The sequence below is a fragment of the Salmo salar genome, chromosome ssa07 (genome assembly GCF_905237065.1).
Source record: "Salmo salar chromosome ssa07, Ssal_v3.1, whole genome shotgun sequence".
Classification (NCBI taxonomy): Eukaryota; Metazoa; Chordata; class Actinopteri; order Salmoniformes; family Salmonidae; genus Salmo; species Salmo salar.
Window position 1 is genome coordinate 26,135,459 of NC_059448.1, and position 22,935 is coordinate 26,158,393.

Consider the following 22,935-nt stretch of genomic DNA (forward strand, 5'->3'; position numbering starts at 1 on the left):
AAACGATTTCCTCAACATCAATGCCATAGTAAAACGCTGTTTTTGGATATAAATATGAACTTGATAGAACTAAAAATGCATGCATTGTCTAACATAATGTCCTAGGAGTGTCATCTGATGGAGATTGTAAAAGGTTAGTGCATCATTTTAGCTGGTTTTATGGTTTTGGTGACCCTGTCTTTGACTTGACAAAACATTACACACAACTCTTGTAAATGTACTGTCCTAACATACTCTAAATTTATGCTTTCGCCGTAAAACCTTTTTGAAATCGTAAAACGTGGTTAGATTAAGGAGATGTTTATCTTTCAAATGGTGTAAAATAGTTGTATTTTTGAAAAATTTGAATTTTGACATTTATTTGGATTCAAATTTGCCGCTCTTGAAATGCACCTGCTGTTGATGGAGTGCACCACGGGTGGCACGCTAGCGTCCCACCTAGCCCCAAGAGGTTTTAACCTGCGGAGTGCACTGAAACTCCTCTCAGCCTCACATGAAGACACTGGCACCACAAACAAAATTCTGATCAGCACCTCAACTTGGTCAAACAACCCCCGCACCTCCACTGGAAGCCTCCTGAGGACCTCTGCTGCCTCTCCACTGCTGCTACAGGGGTATTTGTTGTGAAAGAGAGGGATCTGCACTGAAAGAGAATCTATGTTCAGCTCTGGGTACTGATCTAGAGACTCATCCAACTCCCCCGTGAGAAGCGCTCTTTCCAACTTTTGCAGGACGTTTAGAGTGTCCTGGTCAAAACGGTCGCCAAACTGAACCTCCACACCATCCAACACTTTAAAAAATTCTGCCCTATAGTGATCCACTGCTTTGCCAGCAAATCGTCTTGAGTGTGTCTCAATGGATTCAATAGAGTCAATCAATGTTGTTGCTTTCTCATACAGTGCAAGGTAGCTTTCGTCATTTCTCTTGCCCCTAAGAGATGACCGCACACACTCGACTGCAGCCTGCATACCAGAGACAGTCTGAGTTTTCTTCTGCAGTGAAATGTTTAGACATTCAAGCTCTCCAAGAACAGCAGAGGCAAGTGTGAGGCCCAACACAGTTTTGCCTTTGCTGAAGTGCTCGAATAAGCCACTGGCAGTTGAAGCTGTCTTGGATGCAGTTTTTGCCATCTCCTCTAGGCTGCTTAGTACCCGCTCATACTGCCCTAGCACAGCTCTAATAGCAGTATTTCGCACAGTCCACCTCGTTGGACATAGGGGTTTCAGGGTGGTCAGGTTTGTATCTTTGGACGTGGCAATTGATTCAAACATGCTCTTAAACTTTCCTGACTGGCCATAGAGGACACCTAACTGATGGACCCAAGAAAGGGAATCCCGGATCAGTGGGGAGGCTGTGCAGCCAGCCTGTGTAATCAGATTACACAGTGTGCTCCACAATGCACATAGAGGGCTAATGGCTGCTGCCTCCTCACAATTGCCTGTGCACCTGTCTATTTTCCTGCCATGTTTAGAGTCACCATCGTAGCTCTGCCCACGTAAGCCAGACATGGGCAAATTGAGCCTCAACAACACATCAGTTGTCACTTTCGCAATGCCCTCGCCTGTTGTCTCCGACACCCTGTATAGCCCAATAAACTCCTTGTGAGGGACAAGGTCATGGTCAACATAACGCAGGCAGACACTCTCCTATTCAGCACCAGAGACATCTTGAGTACCATCAACAATTACTGAAAATTGTACAATCGGAAGAGACCTAATCTCAGCTGCAATGCCTTGAATGACTGTATTGGCCATGATGTTCAGAATTTCATTCTGTACTCCTAACTACCGGTACCCAAAACTACACAACTAATCACAACAGCAATACCATTGCCTTAAACAAATCTTAGTTCAGTCACCAGTTTAAGTTGAGAGTGGGGGTATCTATGGCATTTTCCAATTATGTCCCTATTTTACAAGTTTAAAAAAATTAGAACCTTTCATAATGTTGCCAAACAAAGACTCAAACTTACCTGAGACTCCCTGTCTCTGCCAGTCTGTCCCTGCATATCTGTCCCCAACTCGCAATCTTTTGAAACTTAAAAACGCGCTATTAAGTGTCTATAATCAGCACAATTGCTTTCATTGCATATTATTTAAATTACATAGTTATGTTTCAGTGATATATTGGGGGGGACAAATCATATTTTTCCCAGGATGGGGGGGTCGTGTCCCCCCCGGGATTTCCGCCCCTGTGTCCAGCGTGTCTCCTATCTGGAGGTGGTGAGAAGATTGGAAGGGAAAAGTGGTGGGGAAGAAACAATGGTAGTAGAGCCACCACGACCAATGCTACATGTTAAAAAGGTGGACTTTGTATTATTAATTGTAATGGTCATAAACTGTACAGCACAAGCGGAGAACAAGTCTACGAAAATTGGAATCATTGTGAATGCAGTTGAAAAAGTTTTTTGGGTCTTCGTGATTTCACAGCCGAGACCGTGCAAGAAATGCCTGAGCCTGTGTAGGGATGTATTTTGTAGTGGACTGTGATTAAAGAAGTGGGATGGATTTTGTTAGTTGACGTGTTTAATTTTGTATGATGTCGTTTCCCCCCTTTCCCGCAATGTTTTTTTGTTGTTGTTTCTTATTCAACACCCTGCCCAGCTGGTGGCGGTAATGCGCCATTAACATTGGATGCTATTCGCCGTTAAACCCCATCGAAGAAGAAGAAGCCATAACACCATAGAAGAAAATTTCCATTTTTGTGTGTAGTGAAGAAAGACCCACAGACCGGACTAAATAGGCTCCCCAACTCTCATTCGACTGAAAATGTCTAAACTACAGTCGTTTCGTGTGTTTTTAAATGAGCGCTTAACGGAGGCTGCTATGGAGATTTTCGGTGCAGTTGAGAAAGCGGTAGTGGAGTACCAGGAGGAGAATGATCGCCTACGGAGAATGCTGCTGATCACACCGGAGATAAAACTATGTGGAATAGGTTCGTATGTACATCTACTGATAACTAGATACAATCCTATTCAATTAATAACATGTTTAGGCTAAAAGTGAACACTATTTCACCCATTTTAAAGAACAGTTTTAATGTAAGTTTCACTGTCTTTCACGAAAAGCTTATTGAAATAGCTAAACTGAACAAAAATATAAATCCAACATGCAACCATTTCAAAGATTTTACTGAGTTACAGATTATTTAAGGAAATACGTCAATTGAAATAAATTCATTGGGCTCAAATCTATGGATTTCACATGACTGGGCAGGGGTACAGCCATGGGTGGGCCTTGGAGGGCATAGGCCCACCCACTTGGCAGCCAGGGCATGCACTCAGGAGCCAGGCCCAGCTAATCAGAATGAGTTTTTCCCCACAAAGTGCTGTTTTACTGACAGAAATACTTCTCAGCACCCACCCTCAGACGATCCTGCAGGTGAAGAAGCCTGATGTGGAGGTCCTGGGCTGGTGTGGCTACAAGTGGTCTGCTGTTGTGAGGTCGTTTGAACGTACTGTCATATTCGCAAAAACGATTTTGGAGGCAGTTTATGGTAGAGAAATTAACATTCAATTATCAGGCAACAGCTCTGGTGGATATTCTTGCAGTCAGCAAGCCAATTGCACACTCCCTCAAAACTTGAGACCTCTGTGGCATTGTGTTGTATGACAAAACTGCACATTTTAAAGTGGCCTTTTATTGTCCCCAGCACAAGGTGCACCTGTATAATGATCATGCTGTTTAATCAGCTTCTTGCACAGGTTGGTGGCACCTTAATTGGGGGGAACGGGCTTGCAGTAAAGGCTGGAGCGGAGTCAGTGGAATGGTAACAAATACATCAAACTACATGGTTTCCAGGTGTTAGATGCCAGTCCATTGACTCTGTTCCATACATTATGAGCCGTTCTCCCCTGAGCAGCCTCCACTGGCTTGTTGATATGCCACACCTGTCAGGTGGCTGGATCATCTTGGCAAAGGAGAAATGCTCACTAACGGGGTTGTAAACAAATTTGTGCACAGAATTTGAGAGATATGTGCGTATGGATAATTTCTGAGATGTTTTATTTCATCTCATGAAACAACACTTTACATGTTGCGTTTATATTTTTGTTTAGTGTAGTATAGCTAGCTAAGCCCTTGCCTGGAAACCCAAATGAGCGTTTGAATCAGGAAAGTTTCTCTCACAACCTCTACAAGCCGGAATGTTGATTAAATTATATTTTAACGTACTTTATCGGTCGTCCGGGCGATGATAGTAGGAATGTGAGACATATCCACCGGAAAGTATAATTACAAACTTTTCAAAGCTCTGGTAGTGCTTCAGATTTCTATCACCTGAAGCATGCACAGAACCATGTAAACACGTGTACGAGCTCGGCAAGAATGCATGCGTCTCGTGCATGCATTTTTACCTTGTGCACATGCTTCAGGTGATAGAAATCTGAACTCAATACCAGTGCTCTGAAAAGTTTATGTAATTATACTGTCCTGTTGATATACACTGAGTGTACTAAACATTAGTAACATCTGCTCTTTCCATGACCGACTGACCAGGTTAATCCAGGTGAAAGCTATGATCTCTTATTGATGTCACTTCAATCAGTGTAGCTGAGGAGGGAGGAGATGGGTTAAAAAAAAAATATTATTAAGCCTTGAGACAATTGAGACATGGATTGTGTATGTGTGCCATTCAGAGGGTGACGGGGCAAGACAAAAGATTCAAGTGCCTTTGAAAGGGGTATAGTAGTAGGTGCCAGGCACACTGGTTTGAGTGTGTCAGGAGCTGCTGTGTTTTTCACGCTCAACACCAGTCTCAACGTCAACAGTGAAGAGGCGACTCCGGAATGCTGGCCTTCTAGGCAGAGTTGCAAAGGAAAAGCCATATCTCAGACTGGCAAATAAAAAGAAAAGATTAAGATGGGCAATAGAACACAGACACTGGACAGAGGAACTCTGACTAGAAGTTGACATTGAGACTTGTGTTTTGCGGGTACTATTTAATGAAGCTGCCGGTTGAGGACTTGTGAGGTGTCTGTTTTTCAAACTAGACACTAATATACTTGTCCTCTTGCTCAGTTGTTCACCGGGGCCTCACACTCCTCTTTCTATTCTGGTTATAGCCGGTTTGCGCTGTTCTGTGAAGGGAGTAGTACACAGCCTTGTACGAGATCTAGTTTCTTGGCAATTTCTCGCATGGAATAGCCTTCACTTCTCAGAACAAGAATAGAATGACGAGTTTCCAAAGAAAGTCCTTTGTTTCTGGCCATTTTGAGCCTGTATTCGAACCCACAAATGCAGATTTTATTTTTTATTTTACCTTTATTTAACTAGGCAAGTCAATTAAGAACAAATTCTTATTTTCAATGATGGCCTAGGAACAGTGGGTTAAGTGCCTTGCTCAGGGGCAGAACGACAGATGTGTACCTTGTCAGCTCAGTTACAAGTCCAACGCTCTAACCACTAGGCTACGCTGCCGCCCCAGTTTTATTGCTTCTTTAATCATGACAACAGTTTTCAGCTGTGCTAACATAATTGCAAAAGGGTTTTCTAATGATCAATTAGCCTTTTAAAATGATAAACTTGGATTAGCTAATACAACGTGCCATTGGAACACGGGAGTGATGATTGCTGATAATGGGCATCTGTAAGCCTATGTTGATAAAAAAATCTGCTGTTTCCTGCAACAATAGTCATTTACAAAATTAACAATGTCTACACTGTATTTCTGATCAATTTGATGTTATTTTTAATTGACCAAACATGTGCTTTTCTTTCAAAAACAAGGACATTTCTAAGTGACCCTTAACTTTTGAATAGGAGTTTATGTAGATAATGGTGAATGTAATACAAATACCTAACTTGCCCCACTCTCCCTTCAGGGTTAGTGTTTAGGGTAGGTATATGTCCCAAGGATCCCGGATAGCACTAACGTTTTCATTTCCCCTGAACAGTCGCTGAGATTATATTTGGTTGTCAATGCAAAATAGGCTGCTTATTTAATGCTAAGCTAAACCAAGACAGAGCAATGTTGAAGCGATTTTGAAGTTGATTAGTGACAACGGTCCAATTGATATATTTAGAATAATTTTATTTGTGCAAAAAGAGGAACAAAATTAATTTTCCTGGTTCCATTTTCAACCAAAGTGAGTTTGGTCTAAAATACAGAGCTTCATACTGCCCCCGCCGCTGCACAAGGAATTGCGCGGTCCATTTCAATATTTGAGTGAAAGAAAACTCTGTAGGAGGACTATGCAAGCAACGTAGGCAGGACTACGTACAGCAAGGGGCCAGCCATTTTGATTTAATACCACATTCATGTACTCCCTAGACATTTTCTGATTTTAAAACCACCTATACGTACTCCGTTGCGCTGCGTTTGCGTAAGATACACTATACAATCAGCACTCGCCTAGCCACATTAGTGTTGACCTCATGTGGGTGCTAACGTTAACAAGCTAGCAAGCAAACTAGGTAGTGCTACCTATCAACAGCCATTGTCAACCAAACCATTTGGGGTTGGAGACTATGGTGTGCTTCGATTGGTCACTTGCACCGCAATATCGGGCAGGATTTGCATAACCTTCAGCTTTCCCCAACTTTAGTCCCGCCCTGTTCAGCTCACTCGACCATGCTCGCGTCGCTCAACGTTCCCCACCCACTCCGTTTCTCTCGCTTTCCTTCCATTGAAAGTGAATGGGTGCATTTGAGCAGAACACTTTTGTCAAGTCTTTTCAAAATTTGTCACGTTATGGGGATGAAAGTTGTCCGATCCTACATGTCGACTGCGTGAACTTTAAAAAAAATCGTGATCGAAGGTCATGAAGTTTTGACTGCAGTCAACTGCACATTTTTGCTGTTGCTCTTCACCAACATCATCTGGCAGCATTCGCCTGCATTTAGTGAGTGTATGACTATTTGCATTGCCCCTCCCCCCCACGCTGCTGCTACTCTCTGCTGCTACTCTCTGCTATTATCTATGCATAGCCACCTTAATAACTACCTACATGTACATAATTACCTCGTCACCGGAGCCCCCGCACATTGACACATTGACTCTGTACCTGTACCCCGTTTATAGCCCGTATTGTTATTTACTGCTGCTCTTTAATTATTTCTTATTCTTATCTCTTCCTTTTTTCTAAACCAACAATGCAGTTAAGTAAGCATTTCACTATAACGTCTACACCTGTTGTATTCGGCGCATGTGACAAATACAATTTGATTTGATATGGGGGTTGCACTAGACAACTTTGATAAATCAATGGCAACACTGCCATGTTGATCTTGGTCTTGCTGTTCGAAAACATCATTAGTGTTCGATAGCATGTGAATGCCTTTTTCCACCAGAAACAAGACAAGGTTTCCTGTTTCCTGTGGAAAATGTCAATAGGAAGCGTATCATTGGAATGGAATATACCCAGCCCTTGGGTTCTCAACTAAAGGTATGGACCACACTAGCTACGGCTTGTAATGCAGTATGTGATGGCTCCATAGTCAACCTTACTTACGGTTTAGCTAATGCTCAAAAGAATAAAGGGAACACTTCCTAGATCTGAATGAATGAAATAATCTTATTAAATACTTTTTTCTTTACATAGTTGAATGTGCTGACAACAAAATCACACAAAAAGAATCAATGGAAATCCAATTTATCAACCCATGGAGGTCTGGATTTGGAGTCGCACTCAAAATGAAAGTGGAAAACCACACTACAGGCTGATCCAACTTTGATATAATGTCCTTAAAACAAGTCAAATTGAGGCTCAGTAGTGTGTGTGGCCTCCACATGCCTGTATGACCTCCCTACAACGCCTGGGCATGCTCCTGATGAGGTGGCGGATGGTCTCCTGAGGGATCTCCTCCCAGACCTGGACTAAAGCATCCACCAACTCCTGGACAGTCTGTGGTGCAACGTGGCGTTGGTGGATGGAGCGAGACATGATGTCCCAGATGTGCTCAATTGGATTCAGGTCTGGGGAACGGGCGGGCCAGTCCATAACATCAAATCCTTCCTCTTGCAGGAACTGCTGACACACTCCAGCCACATGAGGTCTAGCATTGTCTTGCATTAGGAGGAACCCAGGGCCAACCGCACCAGCATATGGTCTCACAAGGGGTCTGAGGATCTCATCTCGGTACCTAATGGCAGTCAGGCTGCCTCTGGCGAGCACATGGAGGGCTGTGCGGCCCCCCAAAGAAATGCCACCCCACACCATGACTGACCCACCGCCAAACCGGTCATGCTGGAGGATGTTGCAGGCAACAGAATGTTCTCAACGGCGTCTCCAGACACTGTCACGTCGGTCACATGTGCTCAGTGTGAACCTGCTTTCATCTGTGAAGAGCACAGGGCGCCAGTGGCGAATTTGCCAATCCCTCATACCACCCTCATGGAGTCTGTTTCTGACCGTTTGAGCAGATGCATGCACATTTGTGGCCTGCTGGAGGTCATTTTGCAGAGCTCTGGCAGTGCTCCTCCTTGCACAAAGGCGGAGGTAGCGGTCCTGCTGCTGGGTTGTTGCCCTCCTACGGCCTCCTCCACGTCTCCTGATGTACTGGCCTGTCTCCTGGTAGCGCCTCCATGCTCTGGACACTACGCTGACAGACACTTCAAACCTTCTTGCCACAGCTCGCATTGATGTGCCATCCTGGATGAGCTGCACTACCTGAGCCACTTGTGTGGGTTGTAGACTCCGTCTCATGCTACCACTAGAGTGAAAGCACCGCCAGCATTCAAGTGACCAAAACATCAGCCAGGAAGCATAGGAACTGAGAAGTGGTCTGTGGTCACCACCTGCAGAACCACTCCTTTATTGGGGGTGTCTTGCTAATTGCCTATAATTTCCACCTGTTGTCTATTCCATTTGTACAACAGCATGTGAAATGTATTGTCAATCAGTGTTGCTTCCTAAGTGGACAGTTTGATTTCACTGAAGTGTGATTGACTTGGAGTTACATTGTGTTGTTTAAGTGTTCCCTTTATTTTTTTGAGATATATATATATATACATATATACATACATACATACATACATACATACATACATACATACATACATACATACATACATACATACATACATACACACACAGCATTACCAAAGGTATGTGGACACCTGCTTGTTGAACATCTCATTCCAAAATCATTGGCATTAATATGGAGTTGGTCCCCCATTTGCTGCTATAACAGCCTTTACTATTCTGGGATGGCTTTCCACTAGATGTCGGGACATTGCTGCGGATACTTACTTCGATTCAGCCACGAGCATTAGTGAGGTCAGGGCTCTGTGCAGGCCAGTCAAGTTCTTCCACACCGATCTCGAATTGTCTAGAATGTCATTGTATGCTGTAGCATTCAGATTTCTCTTCACTGGAACTAAAGGGCCTAGCCCAGAGCATTTATTCCTCCTCCACCAAACTTTACAGTTGGCACTATGTATTGGGGCAGGTAGCATACTCCTGGCATCTGCCAAACCCAGATTTGTCCGTCGGACTGCCAGATGGTGAAGCGTGATTAATCACTCCAGAGACCGCGTTTACATTGCTCTAGAGTCCAATGGCGGCGAACTTTACGCCACGCCGACGCTTGGCATTGAGCATGGTGATCTTAGGCTTGTGTGTGGCTGCTTGGCCATAGAAACCCATTTTATGAAGCTCCGGACTAACAGTTCTTGTGCTGACATTGCTTCCAGAGGCAGTTTGGAACTCAGTAGGCGCTTCAGCAGTCCCGTTCTGTGAGCTTGTGTGGCCTATCCCTTTGCGTCTGAGGTGTTGTTGCACCTAGACGTTGCCACTTCACAATAAAAGCGCTTACAGTTGTCCGGGGCAGCTTTAGCAGGGCAGAAATTTGATGAACTAACTTGTTGGAAAGATGGCATCCTATGATGGTGCCATGTTGAAAGTCACTGAGCTCTTCAGTAAGGCCATTCTACTGTCAATGTTTGTTTATGGAGAATGCATGCTCGATTTTATACACAGCAACAGGTGTGGCTGAAATAGCCGAATCCACTAATTTGAAGGGGTGTCCACTAGAGGTCGACCGATTATGATTTTTCAACGCCGATACCGATTATTGGGGGGGGGGGGTGGGCAAAAAAATCGATACCGATTAATCGGGCACATTTTTTTATTTACATTTGTTTGTTTGTTTTCTTATTATTATATTTTTTTATTATTATTATTTATTTTTTGTATTTATTATTATTTTTATATATTTATTTTTTGTAATAATGACAATTACAACAATACTGAATGAACACTTATTTTAACTTAATATAATACATCAATAAAATCAATTTAGCCTCAAATAAATAATGAAACATTTTCAATTTGGTTTAAATTATGCAAAAACAAAGTGTTGGAGAAGAAAAAAGTGCAATATGTGCCATGTAAAAAAGCTAACGTTTAAGTTCCTTGCTCAGAACATGAGAACATATGAAAGCTGGTGGTTCCTTTTAACATGAGTCTTCAATATTCCCAGGTAAGAAGTTTTAGGTTGTACTTATTATAGGAATTATAGGACTATTTCTCTCTATACGATTTGTATTTCATATACCTTTGACTATTGGATGTTCTTATAGGCACTTTAGTATTGCCAGTGTAACAGTATAGCTTCCGTCCCTCTCCTCACTCCTACCTGGGCTCGAACCAGGAACACATCGACAACAGCCACCCTCGAAGCAGCGTTACCCATGTAGAGCAAGGGAAACAACTACTCCAAGTCTCAGAGCGAGTGACGTTTGAAACACTATTAGCGCGCACCTGCTAACTAGCTAGCCATTTCACATCGGTTACACCAGCCTAATCTTGGGAGTTGACAGGCTTGAAGTCATAAACAGCGCAATGCATTGCGAAGGGCTGCTGGCAAAACGCACGAAAGTGCTGTTTTGAATGAATGGTTACGAGCCTGCGGCTGCCTACCACCGCTCAGTCAGACTGCTCTATCAAATCATAGACTTAATTATAACATAATAACACACAATACGAGCCTTAGTTTCCGGATTCTACCATATTAATGACCTATCATCTCGAAAACAACACGTTTTTCCTGTCAGTGAAATACAGAACCGTTCCGTATTTTATCTAACGGGTGGCATCCCTAAGTCTAAACCTTCAATGTTATGTCATAACGTAAAATTCTGGCAAATTAGTTCGCAACGAGCCAGGCGGCCCAAACTGTTGCATATACCCTGACTGCATGCAATGAATGCAAAATGACACAATTTCACCTGGTTAATATTGCCTGCTAACCTGGATTTCTTTTAACTAAATTTGCAGGTTTAAAAATATATACTTCTGTGTATTGATTTTAAGAAAGGCATGGATGTTTATGGTTAGGTACAGTCGTGCAACGATTGTGCTTTTTTTGCAAATGCGCTTTTGTTAAATCATCCCCCGTTTGGTGAAGTCGGCTGTCTTTGTTAGGAAGAAATAGTCTTCACAGTTCGCAACGAGCCAGGCGGCCCAAACTGCTGCATATACTCTGTTTGCAAGAAAAGTGACACATTTTCCTGAGTTAAAATAAATTTATGTTAGCAGGCAATATTAACTAAATATGCAGGTTTAAAAATCTATACTTGTGTATTGATTTTAAGAAAGGCATTGATGTTTATGGTTGGAGCAACGTGTACCTAAGCGATTATATGCAACTCAGGACAGGCTAGATAAACTAGTAATATCATCAACCACGTGTAGTTAACTAGTGATTATGATTGATTGTTTTTCATAAGATAAGTTGCTAGCTAGCATTAAACTTATCTTGGCTTCTTACTGCATTCGCGTAACAGGCAGGCTCCTCGTGGAGTGCTATGTAAAGCAGGTGGTTAGAGCGTTGGACTAGTTAACCGTAATGTTGCAAGATTGAATCCCCGAGCTGACAAGGTAAAAATCTATCGTTCTGCCCCTGAACAAGGCTGTTAACCCACTGTTCCTAGGCCGTCATTGAAAATAAGAATGTGTTCTTAACTGACTTGCCTAGTTAAATAAAGGTCTAAAAAAAACAACAACAAAAAACAATCGGCGTCCAAAAATACCGATTTCCGATTGTTATGAAAACTTGAAATCGGCCCCAATTAATCGGCCATTCCGATTAATCGGTCGACCTCTAGTGTCCACATACTTTTGTGTGTGTATATATAGTGTACATATAACTATACATATGTTGTGAAAATTATACCAATATAGACGTAATTATATGCCTCACATAAGTGATCTGGCAGGATGGGGGCGTATTTCTAAAGCATAGGCTACACAGTTGTTACAGCCTTCGTGTTCCTGTAAGATGATGACGCCAAGAAGATCTACAACTACCGCCACTCAAGTTTTTTGGGGGTATATTCCAAATAAAATAGCTAAATGGTCCTTGGTATGACCTTCTTAAAACAATTCATATATCTTAGTAGAAACCCCCCTCCCCCGGCGTAGGCAGGACTTAGACTCTTTATGGGTTAAACTAACCCTGGTCTTGGCGATACTTTCTTCATTCTCGTTTCGAGGAAAAGGTTTGTCTTATAAATGGCTGTGTCCAGTTGCAGATTGTAAAAAAAGAAATAGAAAATTCTGAAAGATATTAAATCCACTTTTCTTTTTCTTTTACTGCACAACAAGATTCCTCGCCATCTTAACTGCCTGCCCGCACGTCTAGCATTTTCCAACATCTTTGCAGGAACTAGTCATTTCAATGTGACTTGTAGAAGTAGACAGCAAGTCACACAGTCTCAACAAAACAAAAATCTACACACATGCAATAGGCATTCCTCACTCGATACCACACTTGGAATATTTATCGTTTTGAATTCTGTTTTTTGTAGAACCACCTGCAACTGGACAAACGTTTATAGCATAATTTTTCTCTCCAAATAGAGCTATCACATATTGCGTTACAAGTCGTAGCTTGTATTTAATTTTTTTTATGTATTGCTTGCTTTTCTAAAGTATATCAACCTTGCTAGCAGGCATGCCAGCTCAGATAGTTAGACAAGCTAGCTACTCTAACTTGATTGATAGCCTGAAATGGCTTCTTGGTAGATCGTTATGAGGTTGGCCGACTGGGGAACCTAGCTAAAGACAACTTTTTATAAAATTGCTACGTGACTAGTAGTGTTATAGAGAAATATTTGTTTATTTATTTAAAATGTTTAAAACCATAAACAGGACATATTATGGGGGGCATATGCCCCTGTGGGCATGATGCCTCTGCCAGGACTATTCACAGATTCTTGATAAACACTCTTCTCATATTTCTATCTAAAACATAGTAGGGCAGAGTGGGATAAGTTTTACCTTTTTTTTTTACATTCAGCATCACTCCGTCAAGGGAAAAATAAATATATATTATTAAACAAATATAAATGCAACATGTAAAGTGTTGGTCCCATGTTTCATGAGCTGAAATAAAAGACCCCAGAAATGTTCCATACCCACAAAAAGCTTATTTCTCGCAAATCTTCTCCACAAATTTGTTTACATCCCTGTTAGTGAGCATTTATCCTTTTCCAAGATAATCCATACACCTGACAGGTGTGGCATATCAAGACGCTTATTAAACAGTATGATCATTACACAGGTGCACTTTGTGCTGGGGACAATCAAAAGCCACTCTAAAATGTGCCGTTTTGTCACAACACAATGCCACAGATGTCCCAAGATTTGAGGGAGTGTGCAATTGCCATTCTGACTGCAGGAATGTTCACAAGAGCTGTTGCCAAAGAATTGAATGTTTTTTTTTTTTCTACCGTAAGCTGCCTCCAATGTCATTTTAGAGAATTTGGCAGTATGTCCAACCAGGCCTCACAGCCGCAGACCACGTGTAACCACGCCAGCCCAGGACCTCCACATCTGGCTTCTTCACCTGCGAGATTGTCCAAGACCATCCACTGGACAGCTGATTTTTATTTATTTTATTTTACCTTTATTTAACTAGGCAAGTCATTTAAGAATCAATTCTTATTTACAATGACGGCCTAGGAACAGTGGGTTAACTGCCTTCTTCAGGGGCAGAACGACAGATTATTACCTGGTCAGCTCGGGGATTCGATCTAACCACTAGGTTACCTGCCGCCCCTGATGAAACTGTAGGTTGGCACAACTGAAGAATTTCTGCACAAACTGCCAGAAACCGTCTCAGGTAAGGTCATCTGCGTGCTCATCGTCCACACCAGGGTCTTAACCTGACTGCATTTGACGTCATAACTTTGATGGCTGCTGGCACACTGGAGAAGTGTGCTCTTCACGGATGAATCCTGGTTTCAACTGTACCGGCCATGTATGAGATGCATTTCAGCATATATTTTCCAAGAGAATCTTAACTAGAACACATCATTTTCAAGATATGAACAATTGCTTCAGTAAAAGCCTGAAGAATACATCTCAGAACAAGTTCAAGAAATTTGGTGAATGCAAAAACTTCTGAAGCAAAGGTATGATGCATCAAAATGTAATTTTAACATTTTAGTCATTTAGCAGACTCACTTATCCAGAGCGACTTACAGGAGCAATTAGGGTTAAGTGCCTTGCTCAAGAATACATCAAAAGATTTTTCACTTTCCGTCAGCTCGGATTCAAAACGGCGACCTTTTTGTTACTGGCCCAACGCTCTTATCCGCTAGGCTACCTACCTGGATGTTACGGATATCATAACGCTGAAAAAGGATACTGACAATGAAAAGAGAGAAACCAATTGTATACCTTTCAAAACCTTGATGAAAGTTAGCTTTACACAGTGAACGTTTCATGATGATCTGATGTAAGGTGCATGTTTTACAAAAACTTTTCCCAAAACATTTTATGGATTACCTGTCCCAGTCACCCCCTATCTTAACAAGACAGTAGAACACGCTAGGCTTGGACAGTATACTGTGTATACCGTACACTGGGGTATTTGGAAATAACCACGGGATGTTTTTTTCAATACCGCTAATATCGTTAACTATTTCTCTACATTTTTATATTTGTAGCTACTTTTTAAGTAAATACCTGCAATCAACTTGTGCAATACATTAGATGCGTTCTTCATTTTACCTGTCACATTGTTTTACATTATGAAGTTTAACGTACAGTAGTCCCACAGAATAGAGCCAGTCACGTGTTTGCTTGTAAATAGCACAACGGGAGTAAGCCGGAACAGTACAGCTGTGTATTGACAGGTGTTGCGTTTTTATACTGTAAGTCAAAAGTTATTTTCTTCTTCAATAGAGTGATCAGGGATGTGCAACTATAGTTTTCCTTCATAGAAAATACATTAGTGCAACACATTCGGCAGAAAATAGCTTCATTGTCATCAGATGACAACGTTAGTGCAACACTATTTGGCTGGCAGCCACACAAGTAAATGAGCTTACAATGAAAAGCAAGGTATTTCTTGCATAAACGATGCATGGCCATCTGATTTCTGTAGCATCCATTTCCTTATGTTTTGCTCTGTGTTAACGTGGCCCCTAAGTTCAACTTGCTAGTTATCTAAGTAAGTGGCTGAATTAATAAGGTGATGGCATCTTATTGTGTTAGCTTTCTGCCTTCAAAGCCCTTTGGATGAGTTATCTGTACTGCTGCCACTGCAACTTGATTTTCTTGCATTTTTTTCTCCTCTGTTCTCGGCCCATCTGCTCCTCTCCCATCTTCTCCGTGCAGGCAGGCCCTTTGCCCTAGCGACTCCAGACTCCACCCAGATACAGCGTGAACACATGCTGCTCCAGAGCCAGTACTTGTCTTCCTTAAGACAAGCATGTTTTTGAAACTTAATTTATTTGCACAATGTCTCTTGTTCACATTTGCTTGTAAATATCCAAACTCACCAAAAATTACATTCGGTAGCTCTTATCTATATATGTATAACTTTATGAGCTGGATTGCCTGTCTTTACAATTTGTTTATTTTTGTTTGTGCTCGCTAGCATATTTTGCAAGCAGCCTCAATTTGAAATTCACTAATTTTGGTAGAGTTCTGGAAATAGACGCCAAATGGTATCTTGTGCGTTTTCTAGCGCCCACTTGTGTACTAAGCCAGCCAACCCTAGAACATGCAAAAACTCAAGACACTTTAATTTGGTCTGTATTGCTTCATTACCATCTCCTCTTTATAACTAACACTGGGGGACAGCTGTGAGTGGAAAAACAAGCTCTGTGAGCCCATTCTAAAAGTCCAAAATCCATGCAATTTCCTACTTAAACTTTTCAAATAAAGCCTAAACGTATAGGTCTTAAAGGTCCAATGTAGCTGTTTTTATCTGTTGTTGACGTTTTTAGCACAGCATTTTTATTGGATGGGGTTGCTAGCCCCAAGCCCAACTGTCTGCCATTTCTGGTTTTGACATTGATCTGTTAGTCCCCTGCCCTAGCCTTTTGACCTCAATGGTAGTGGATTACAGTCTCATACCACATGAGACCAGACAGGCTTCGGGTTGTGTACAAGCTGCCCTCGCACATCAAGCTCAACCAAGTCCTGCTACTGCGTAGTAAAGGCTACAACAGAATGCTGTCAGAATATGCTGGTTTTGGAGTTAGCGGTTCATAACAGCAGCCTCAGACGGAGACAGTAGGTAGAGTAAGTTCAAATGAAATGTTATTCAACATTTGCGAGAGACGAGGGACGTGTAGGTTTTCATCAATACAAATATATATGTGACGATGTTGACCAAGGGACAGGATAGGAACGTCGGGGATAGAAACGGTCTATCTAAGAACAATTTATCCTTGATTGCGGTACAGTTTTGGAAACTTTGAATGCGCAACTTAATTATCATAAAATAACTTTACAAAGGATTAAATCAAAGTTTGTGTTCCCTACCTTGTTTCCATTAGCTCAGGAAGTGTCGTAGTTCAGGTAAAGGTGCAACGCAAAGCACCTCTATGGGGAATCAGTGTTAAAACGACACGCAGAAAGTGTATCTTTTTATATTTGGGTGAATATAGTATCCAAACCGTATTGAAAGTCAGGATTATTAACAGTTAATGTCTGAACTTTTGGTACACATTAGCCACGGTGTGTTTCATAGTAGGCATGTGAACTGGCTATAGGCCTAGGGATTGTGCGACTAAGAGCAAATAGTCCGCTATCTGCCTTCAGGCACATCTAAAGGCTGTATCGATCATAGAGATCTATAATTCACCTGTATGATTCCTTCCCTCCAGGCTCCCTGCAGCTCTCTCTTGCTGTCTCTGAAGAGGCGGTTCCCCCTGAGCAGCAGCACTGTGAGCAGGAGTGGAGCCACAGTCTGGGGCAGGAGGACCCAAAGCCCACACAGATTAAAGTGGAACAGGAGGAACTCTGGACCAGTCAGGAGGAAGAGCATCTTCAAGGGCTGGAGCCTGATATCATAGAGTTCAAATTTACTCCTTCCTGTGTGAAAAGTGAATGTGATCAGGAGGTCTCACTTCAGTCCTTAACTCTTCCCCTAACCCAGACTATGGAGAACAGAGAGCGTGACTCTACACCAGTGGATCTCAAACCTTGTGGCACTGTTACCAACCTTAAGGGTCTCGACATTCCTTGTGACCGTCCAAGTAATCAAAACAATGCCTCCGGCCACAGCTCAGCCGTAAGCAGCCACCCAGTAGGACTTTACAGCAGCCCACCAATGGATGCCAACGCACCATTGGGTGAACACCGTTCTAAACCCAGCACCACATCTATACATATTCACTGCTGCCATGACTGTGGTGAAACATTTGCTCTGAAAGCTGACCTGCAGAGGCATTTGACTCACCCCAAGAAGAGACCCAGTGAATGCCGCTTATGCAAAAAACACTACAACTCCACCTGTAAACTGAAGACCCATGTTCGACTTTGTCAGGGTGGGAAACCCTGCCTTGTTTGTGGCGAGACCTTCAAATACAAAGGAGATCTGTCCAGGCACATGAAGACTCACAAAGGAGAGAAACCATTCAGCTGTAGTGACTGTGGGAAAAGTTTCAATCGCAAAGAGTACCTAACCGAACATATACGGACTCACACAGGAGAGAAACCATTTAGCTGTGGTGTCTGTGGGAAAACCTTCAGTCAAAGGGGAGCCCTAGGGAGGCATATACGGACTCATACAGGAGAGAAACCGTTTAGCTGTGGCGACTGTGGGAAAAGATTCAGGCAGAAGGGTGACCTAGGGAAGCATATGTTGACTCACACAGGAGAGAAAATATTTAGCTGTGGTGACTGTGGGAAATGTTTCAGTCGCAAGCATACTAACTGATCATATACTGACTCACACAGGAGAGAAATCATTTAACTGTAGAGACTGAAGGGTGACCTAAGGAGGCACATACTGACTCACACAGGAGAGAAACCATTTAACTGTCGAGACTGAAGGGTGACCTACTGACTCACACAGGTGATAAGCACACGGTTGCTCAGTTTGTGGTAGAACATTCATTCGTAAGGCTCATCTGCTGAAACACGTGAATAACGTCCACAAAGAAAGAAGTCAGGACAAAAGCGGAAAGAAAGAAGATTAGGACATAACGTCCAAAAGTTCAAGTTTAAGTTTTTGTCAAAGAAGAAACCCGCGCACTGCTCTTGCTAGTATCACTGCTCTTTATTAAGCTTTACGTATCGGCCTCAAAGCTCTAACGAAGGGCCTTGACGCCGATACGTAAAGCTTAATAAAGAGCAGTGATACTAGCAGTTTTCCCATCAAGAGAAGAACTGTTCTGTAGCCTAGTATGTATTTAAGTGTTTGTATTATACGTTTTCCACGTGTTATGTATCCTAAGTGTTTTCTCGTACTATTTTGTATGCTATGTTTGATTTATGCAAAATCTGCATTTCTTCAGTTTGTGTAACTGAACAAGAATGACTAAAGCCAAAGTCAGTCGCTCGCTCGTTCACTCGTTCGCCATTTAGAAAATATCAAGGTGACCTAAAAATAGGATATGATAACAATGGTTTTTGTAATTGCTCAACAAACCATTGTAGCCTAATGGCAGGCAGTAATTGGGCTTCAAGTATGTCTACAGATATTCTATAATTAAACATGAAGTAGCAAGTTAAGCGACGTTGTCATAGACCTAATAGGTTGACCTTAAGGTTATTGGTTAAGCTACAGTGAAATGTGTGAGCTTTTAGATAACGGTACACTATAGGCCTAATAGATGCGAATGTTGGAGCGGCTCAGATGTAACCCGATGGCTTAATACTAGGTAGGTCTATTGATGACATCCCTTTCATGCATGTCCAAACGGTCTTAGCTGTTAGCCGTTGTCAGAGATGTATTGTGTTTAGCCTAGCTGTTTGCTAGCCCCATTGAAATGTAGAAATGCAGCCTCTGTTTTCGTTATGCTAGCTAGCTAATAAGTATATGTTTTGTATGCAAATGTACAGTAAGCTCATAAGTATACTTACACATTCTACTTACCTATTTTGACCTGTTGCGAAGGAGGCCCTCGACATAAGAAGACTAGAGGCCATTGTTGGTAGGATTAACATTGTTTATCATATTTTTTAAATTTCTGTTAGCAGATCATTGATAATGGCTTATAATTGGTTGTTTCGTGTGCGTGTCTTTTTTTAATAGAAAATAAAATATAAACTCTGTGGATCTGGAAAGCTGAAGTTCTCCTGAGTAGAATGACACAATGTACAGGAAATTGTGTACGATGCAATATGTATGTCTATTATGAAAAACCTACTTAATTTAAGCTAAGGGCCGCAGAATGAGCAGTGATGCTACTTGGGTTGTACACTGTGGATTTGGAAACTAGCGGTGCTCCTGAGTAGAATGGGCCCCCCTTTTACTGCAACACAATGTACAGGAAATTGTGTGCTACGGAGCAGTATGTCCAATATTAAAAACTTACTAAACATTGTACAATGCGAATGGGCTAATTAACAATAGGATTTAAGTGTTTTCCAAAGTTGATTTTTATAATGTTGTTATTACTATTATTAATAGTAGCATTAAATGTTTTGTTATTTATATTACCATGATAATTATCTACAATAGAAATCATTACTTTTAATGTTGTTAGTCCTAAAAATGTTAATGCTATATTATTTGTGCTTTAAAGGAGATTAATTTATCATTATTGAACAATATGAAAAATAATTCTTCCCTAAATGTTATACATTTCGACCATTTGTATTTCACCATTGCGGGACTTTTATTTTGGAGGAAAATCGCTGAGGTCATGGTCTTATTCTTGCTGGTGAAACGGAGGTGCTATAGAGACTGCTGCAGACTACACCAGAGAAAACTGTGGAATAGGTATGTAGATCTACTGATCGCTAGCTATAGTTCTACTCTATTAATAAACTGTTTAGGCTAACAGGGAACACTATTTCATCAATTTTACAGAACAGTTTTTTTAATAACATTTAAATGTCACAAAAAAGATTATTAACATAATATACACTAGCATGCTGAGAAATCTCAACTCTACACATACAATGGAGAACGTGTGTCTTGAACAACAGTGAACAACACTAGTGGAATCAACAGTTCATCTTCAAAATTAAAGTCCCCGATTTGAAATGGATGAAAATAGTGGAATCATGCCACAATTGGACAAGGTTGGAATGTTATATAAATTCAACAAAAGACAATTAGTTAATTGACAAAAAAAATGTAATGTGTTGAAATCGCACTGTGGATGTATAGACTTCAGAATTACATTGGGGGCATACTTACAGTGCCTTCAGAAAGTATTCACACCCTTTGACTTTTTCCACATTTTGTTGTGTTACAGCCTGAATTTAAAATTGCTTACAATTATATATTTTTTCACTGACCTACACACAATACCCCATAATGTTAAAGTGGAATTATGTTTTTAGAAAGGTTTACAAATTATTAAAATATTAAAAGCTGAAATTTCCTGAGTCAGTAAGTACTCAACCCATTTGTAATGGCAATTCACTGATCGACTTAGGGATCTTTCAGATAATTGGTCAGAAGTAAAAATTTGCTTAACAAGTCACAGAAGTTGCATGGACTGACTCTGTGTGCAATAATAGTATTTAACATGATTTTTTTATGACTACATCATCTCTGTACCCTACACATACAATTATCTGAAAGATCCCTAAGTCGATCAGTGAATTTCAAACACAGATTTAACCACAAAGACCAGGGCAGTTTTCTAATGCCTTGCAAAGAAGGGAACTTACTGGTAGATGAAGAAAAAAAGCACACACTGAATATGCCTTTTGAGAATGGTGAAGTTATTAATTACACTTTGGATGGTGTATCAATACACCAAGTCCCTACAAAGATACATTGCACTTACTCCACAATACTAACCTAATTAACAGAGTGAAAAGAAGGTAGCCTGTATAGAATACAAATATTCCAAAATATGCATCTGTTTGTAACAAGGCACTAAAGTTATACTGAATTTTTTTTTTGTTAAAGCAATTTACTTTATGTCCTGAATACAAAGTAATATGTTTGAGGCAAATCCAATACAACACATTACTGAGAACCATTCTACATATTTTCAACCATAGTGTTGGCTGCATCTTGTTATGGGTATGGTTGTAATCATTAGGGACTGTGGAGTTTTTCAGGATAAAATATTTATGGAATGGAGCTAAGCACACGCAAAATTCACCAAGCAAACCTGGTTCAGTTTGCTTTCCACCAGACACTGGAAGATGAATTCACCTTTCAGCAGGACAATAACCTAAAACACAAAGCCAAATCTACAAAGCCAAATCTACATTGGAGTTTCTCACCAAAAAGACAGTGAATGTTCCTGAGTTACAGTTTTGACATAAATCTGCTTGAGAATCTATGTTAAGACCTGAAAATGGTTGTCCAGCAATGATCAACAACCAATTTGACAGCTTGAAGAATTTTGAAAAGAAAAATTGGAAAATGTTACACAATACAGGTGTGAAAATCTCTTAGAGACCCAGAAATACTCGCTGCTGTAATCACTGCCAAAGGTGATTCTAACATGCATTGACTCAAGGGGTTGAATACTTACCTAATCAATATACACTGCTCAAAAACATAAAGGGAACACTTAAACAACACAATGTAACTCCAAGTCAATCACACTTCTGTAAAATCAAACTGTCCACTTAGGAAGCAACACTGATTGACAATAAATTTCACATGCTGTTGTGCAAATGGAATAGACAACAGGTGGAAATTATAGGCAATTAGCAAGACACCCCCAATAAAGGAGTGGTTCTGCAGGTGGGGACCACAGACAACTTCTCAGTTCCTATGCTTCCTGGCTGAGGTTTTGGTCACTTTTGAATGTTGGCGGTGCTTTCACTCTAGTGGTAGCATGAGACGGAGTCTACAACCCACACAAGTGGCTCAGGTAGTGCAGCTCATCCAGGATGGCACATCAATGCGAGCTGTGGAAAGAAGGTTTGCTGTGTCTGTCAGCGTAGTGTCCAGAGCATGGAGGCGCTACCAGGAGACAGGCCAGTACATCAGGAGACGTGGAGGAGGCCGTAGGAGAGCAACAACCCAGCAGCAGGACCGCTACCTCCACCTTTGTGCAAGGAGGAGCAGGAGGAGCACTGCCAGAGCCCTGCAAAATGACCTCCAGCAGGCCACAAATGTGCATGTGTCTGCTCAAATGGTCAGAAACAGACTCCATGAGGGTGGTATGAGGTCCCGACGTCCACAGGTGTGGGTTGTGCTTACAGCCCAACACCGTGCAGGACGTTTGGCATTTGCCAGAGAACACCAAGATTGGCAAATTCGCCACTGGCGCCCTGTGCTCTTCACAGATGAAAGCAGGTTCACACTGAGCACGTGACAGACGTGACAGAACCTGGAGACGCCGTGGAGAACGTTCTGCTGCCTGCAACATCCTCCAGCATGACCGGTTTGGCGGTGGGTCAGTCATGGTGTGGGGTGGCATTTCTTTGGGGGGCCGCACAGCTCTCCATATGCTCGCCAGAGGTAGCCTGACTGCCATTAGGTACCGAGATGAGATCCTCAGACCCCTTGTGAGACCATATGCTGGTGCGGTTGGCCCTGGGTTCCTCCTAATGCAAGACAATGCTAGACCTCATGTGGCTGGAGTGTGTCAGCAGTTCCTGCA

At 41.7% G+C, this 22,935-nt stretch overlaps 1 protein-coding gene across 1 annotated transcript; it reads left to right on the top strand.

Annotated features, from left to right (window-relative positions):
• Positions 1-2,381: 2,381 nt before the first annotated feature.
• LOC106609002 (zinc finger protein 37 homolog) lies at positions 2,382-19,474 on the top strand. The gene is made up of 2 exons (XM_014207323.2): positions 2,382-2,934; positions 17,068-19,474. Exons 1-2 carry the CDS (start codon positions 2,769-2,771, stop codon positions 18,120-18,122), a joined length of 1,221 nt encoding a protein of 406 aa, XP_014062798.1. The 5' UTR covers positions 2,382-2,768; the 3' UTR covers positions 18,123-19,474.
• The last annotated feature ends 3,461 nt before the right edge of the window (positions 19,475-22,935 follow it).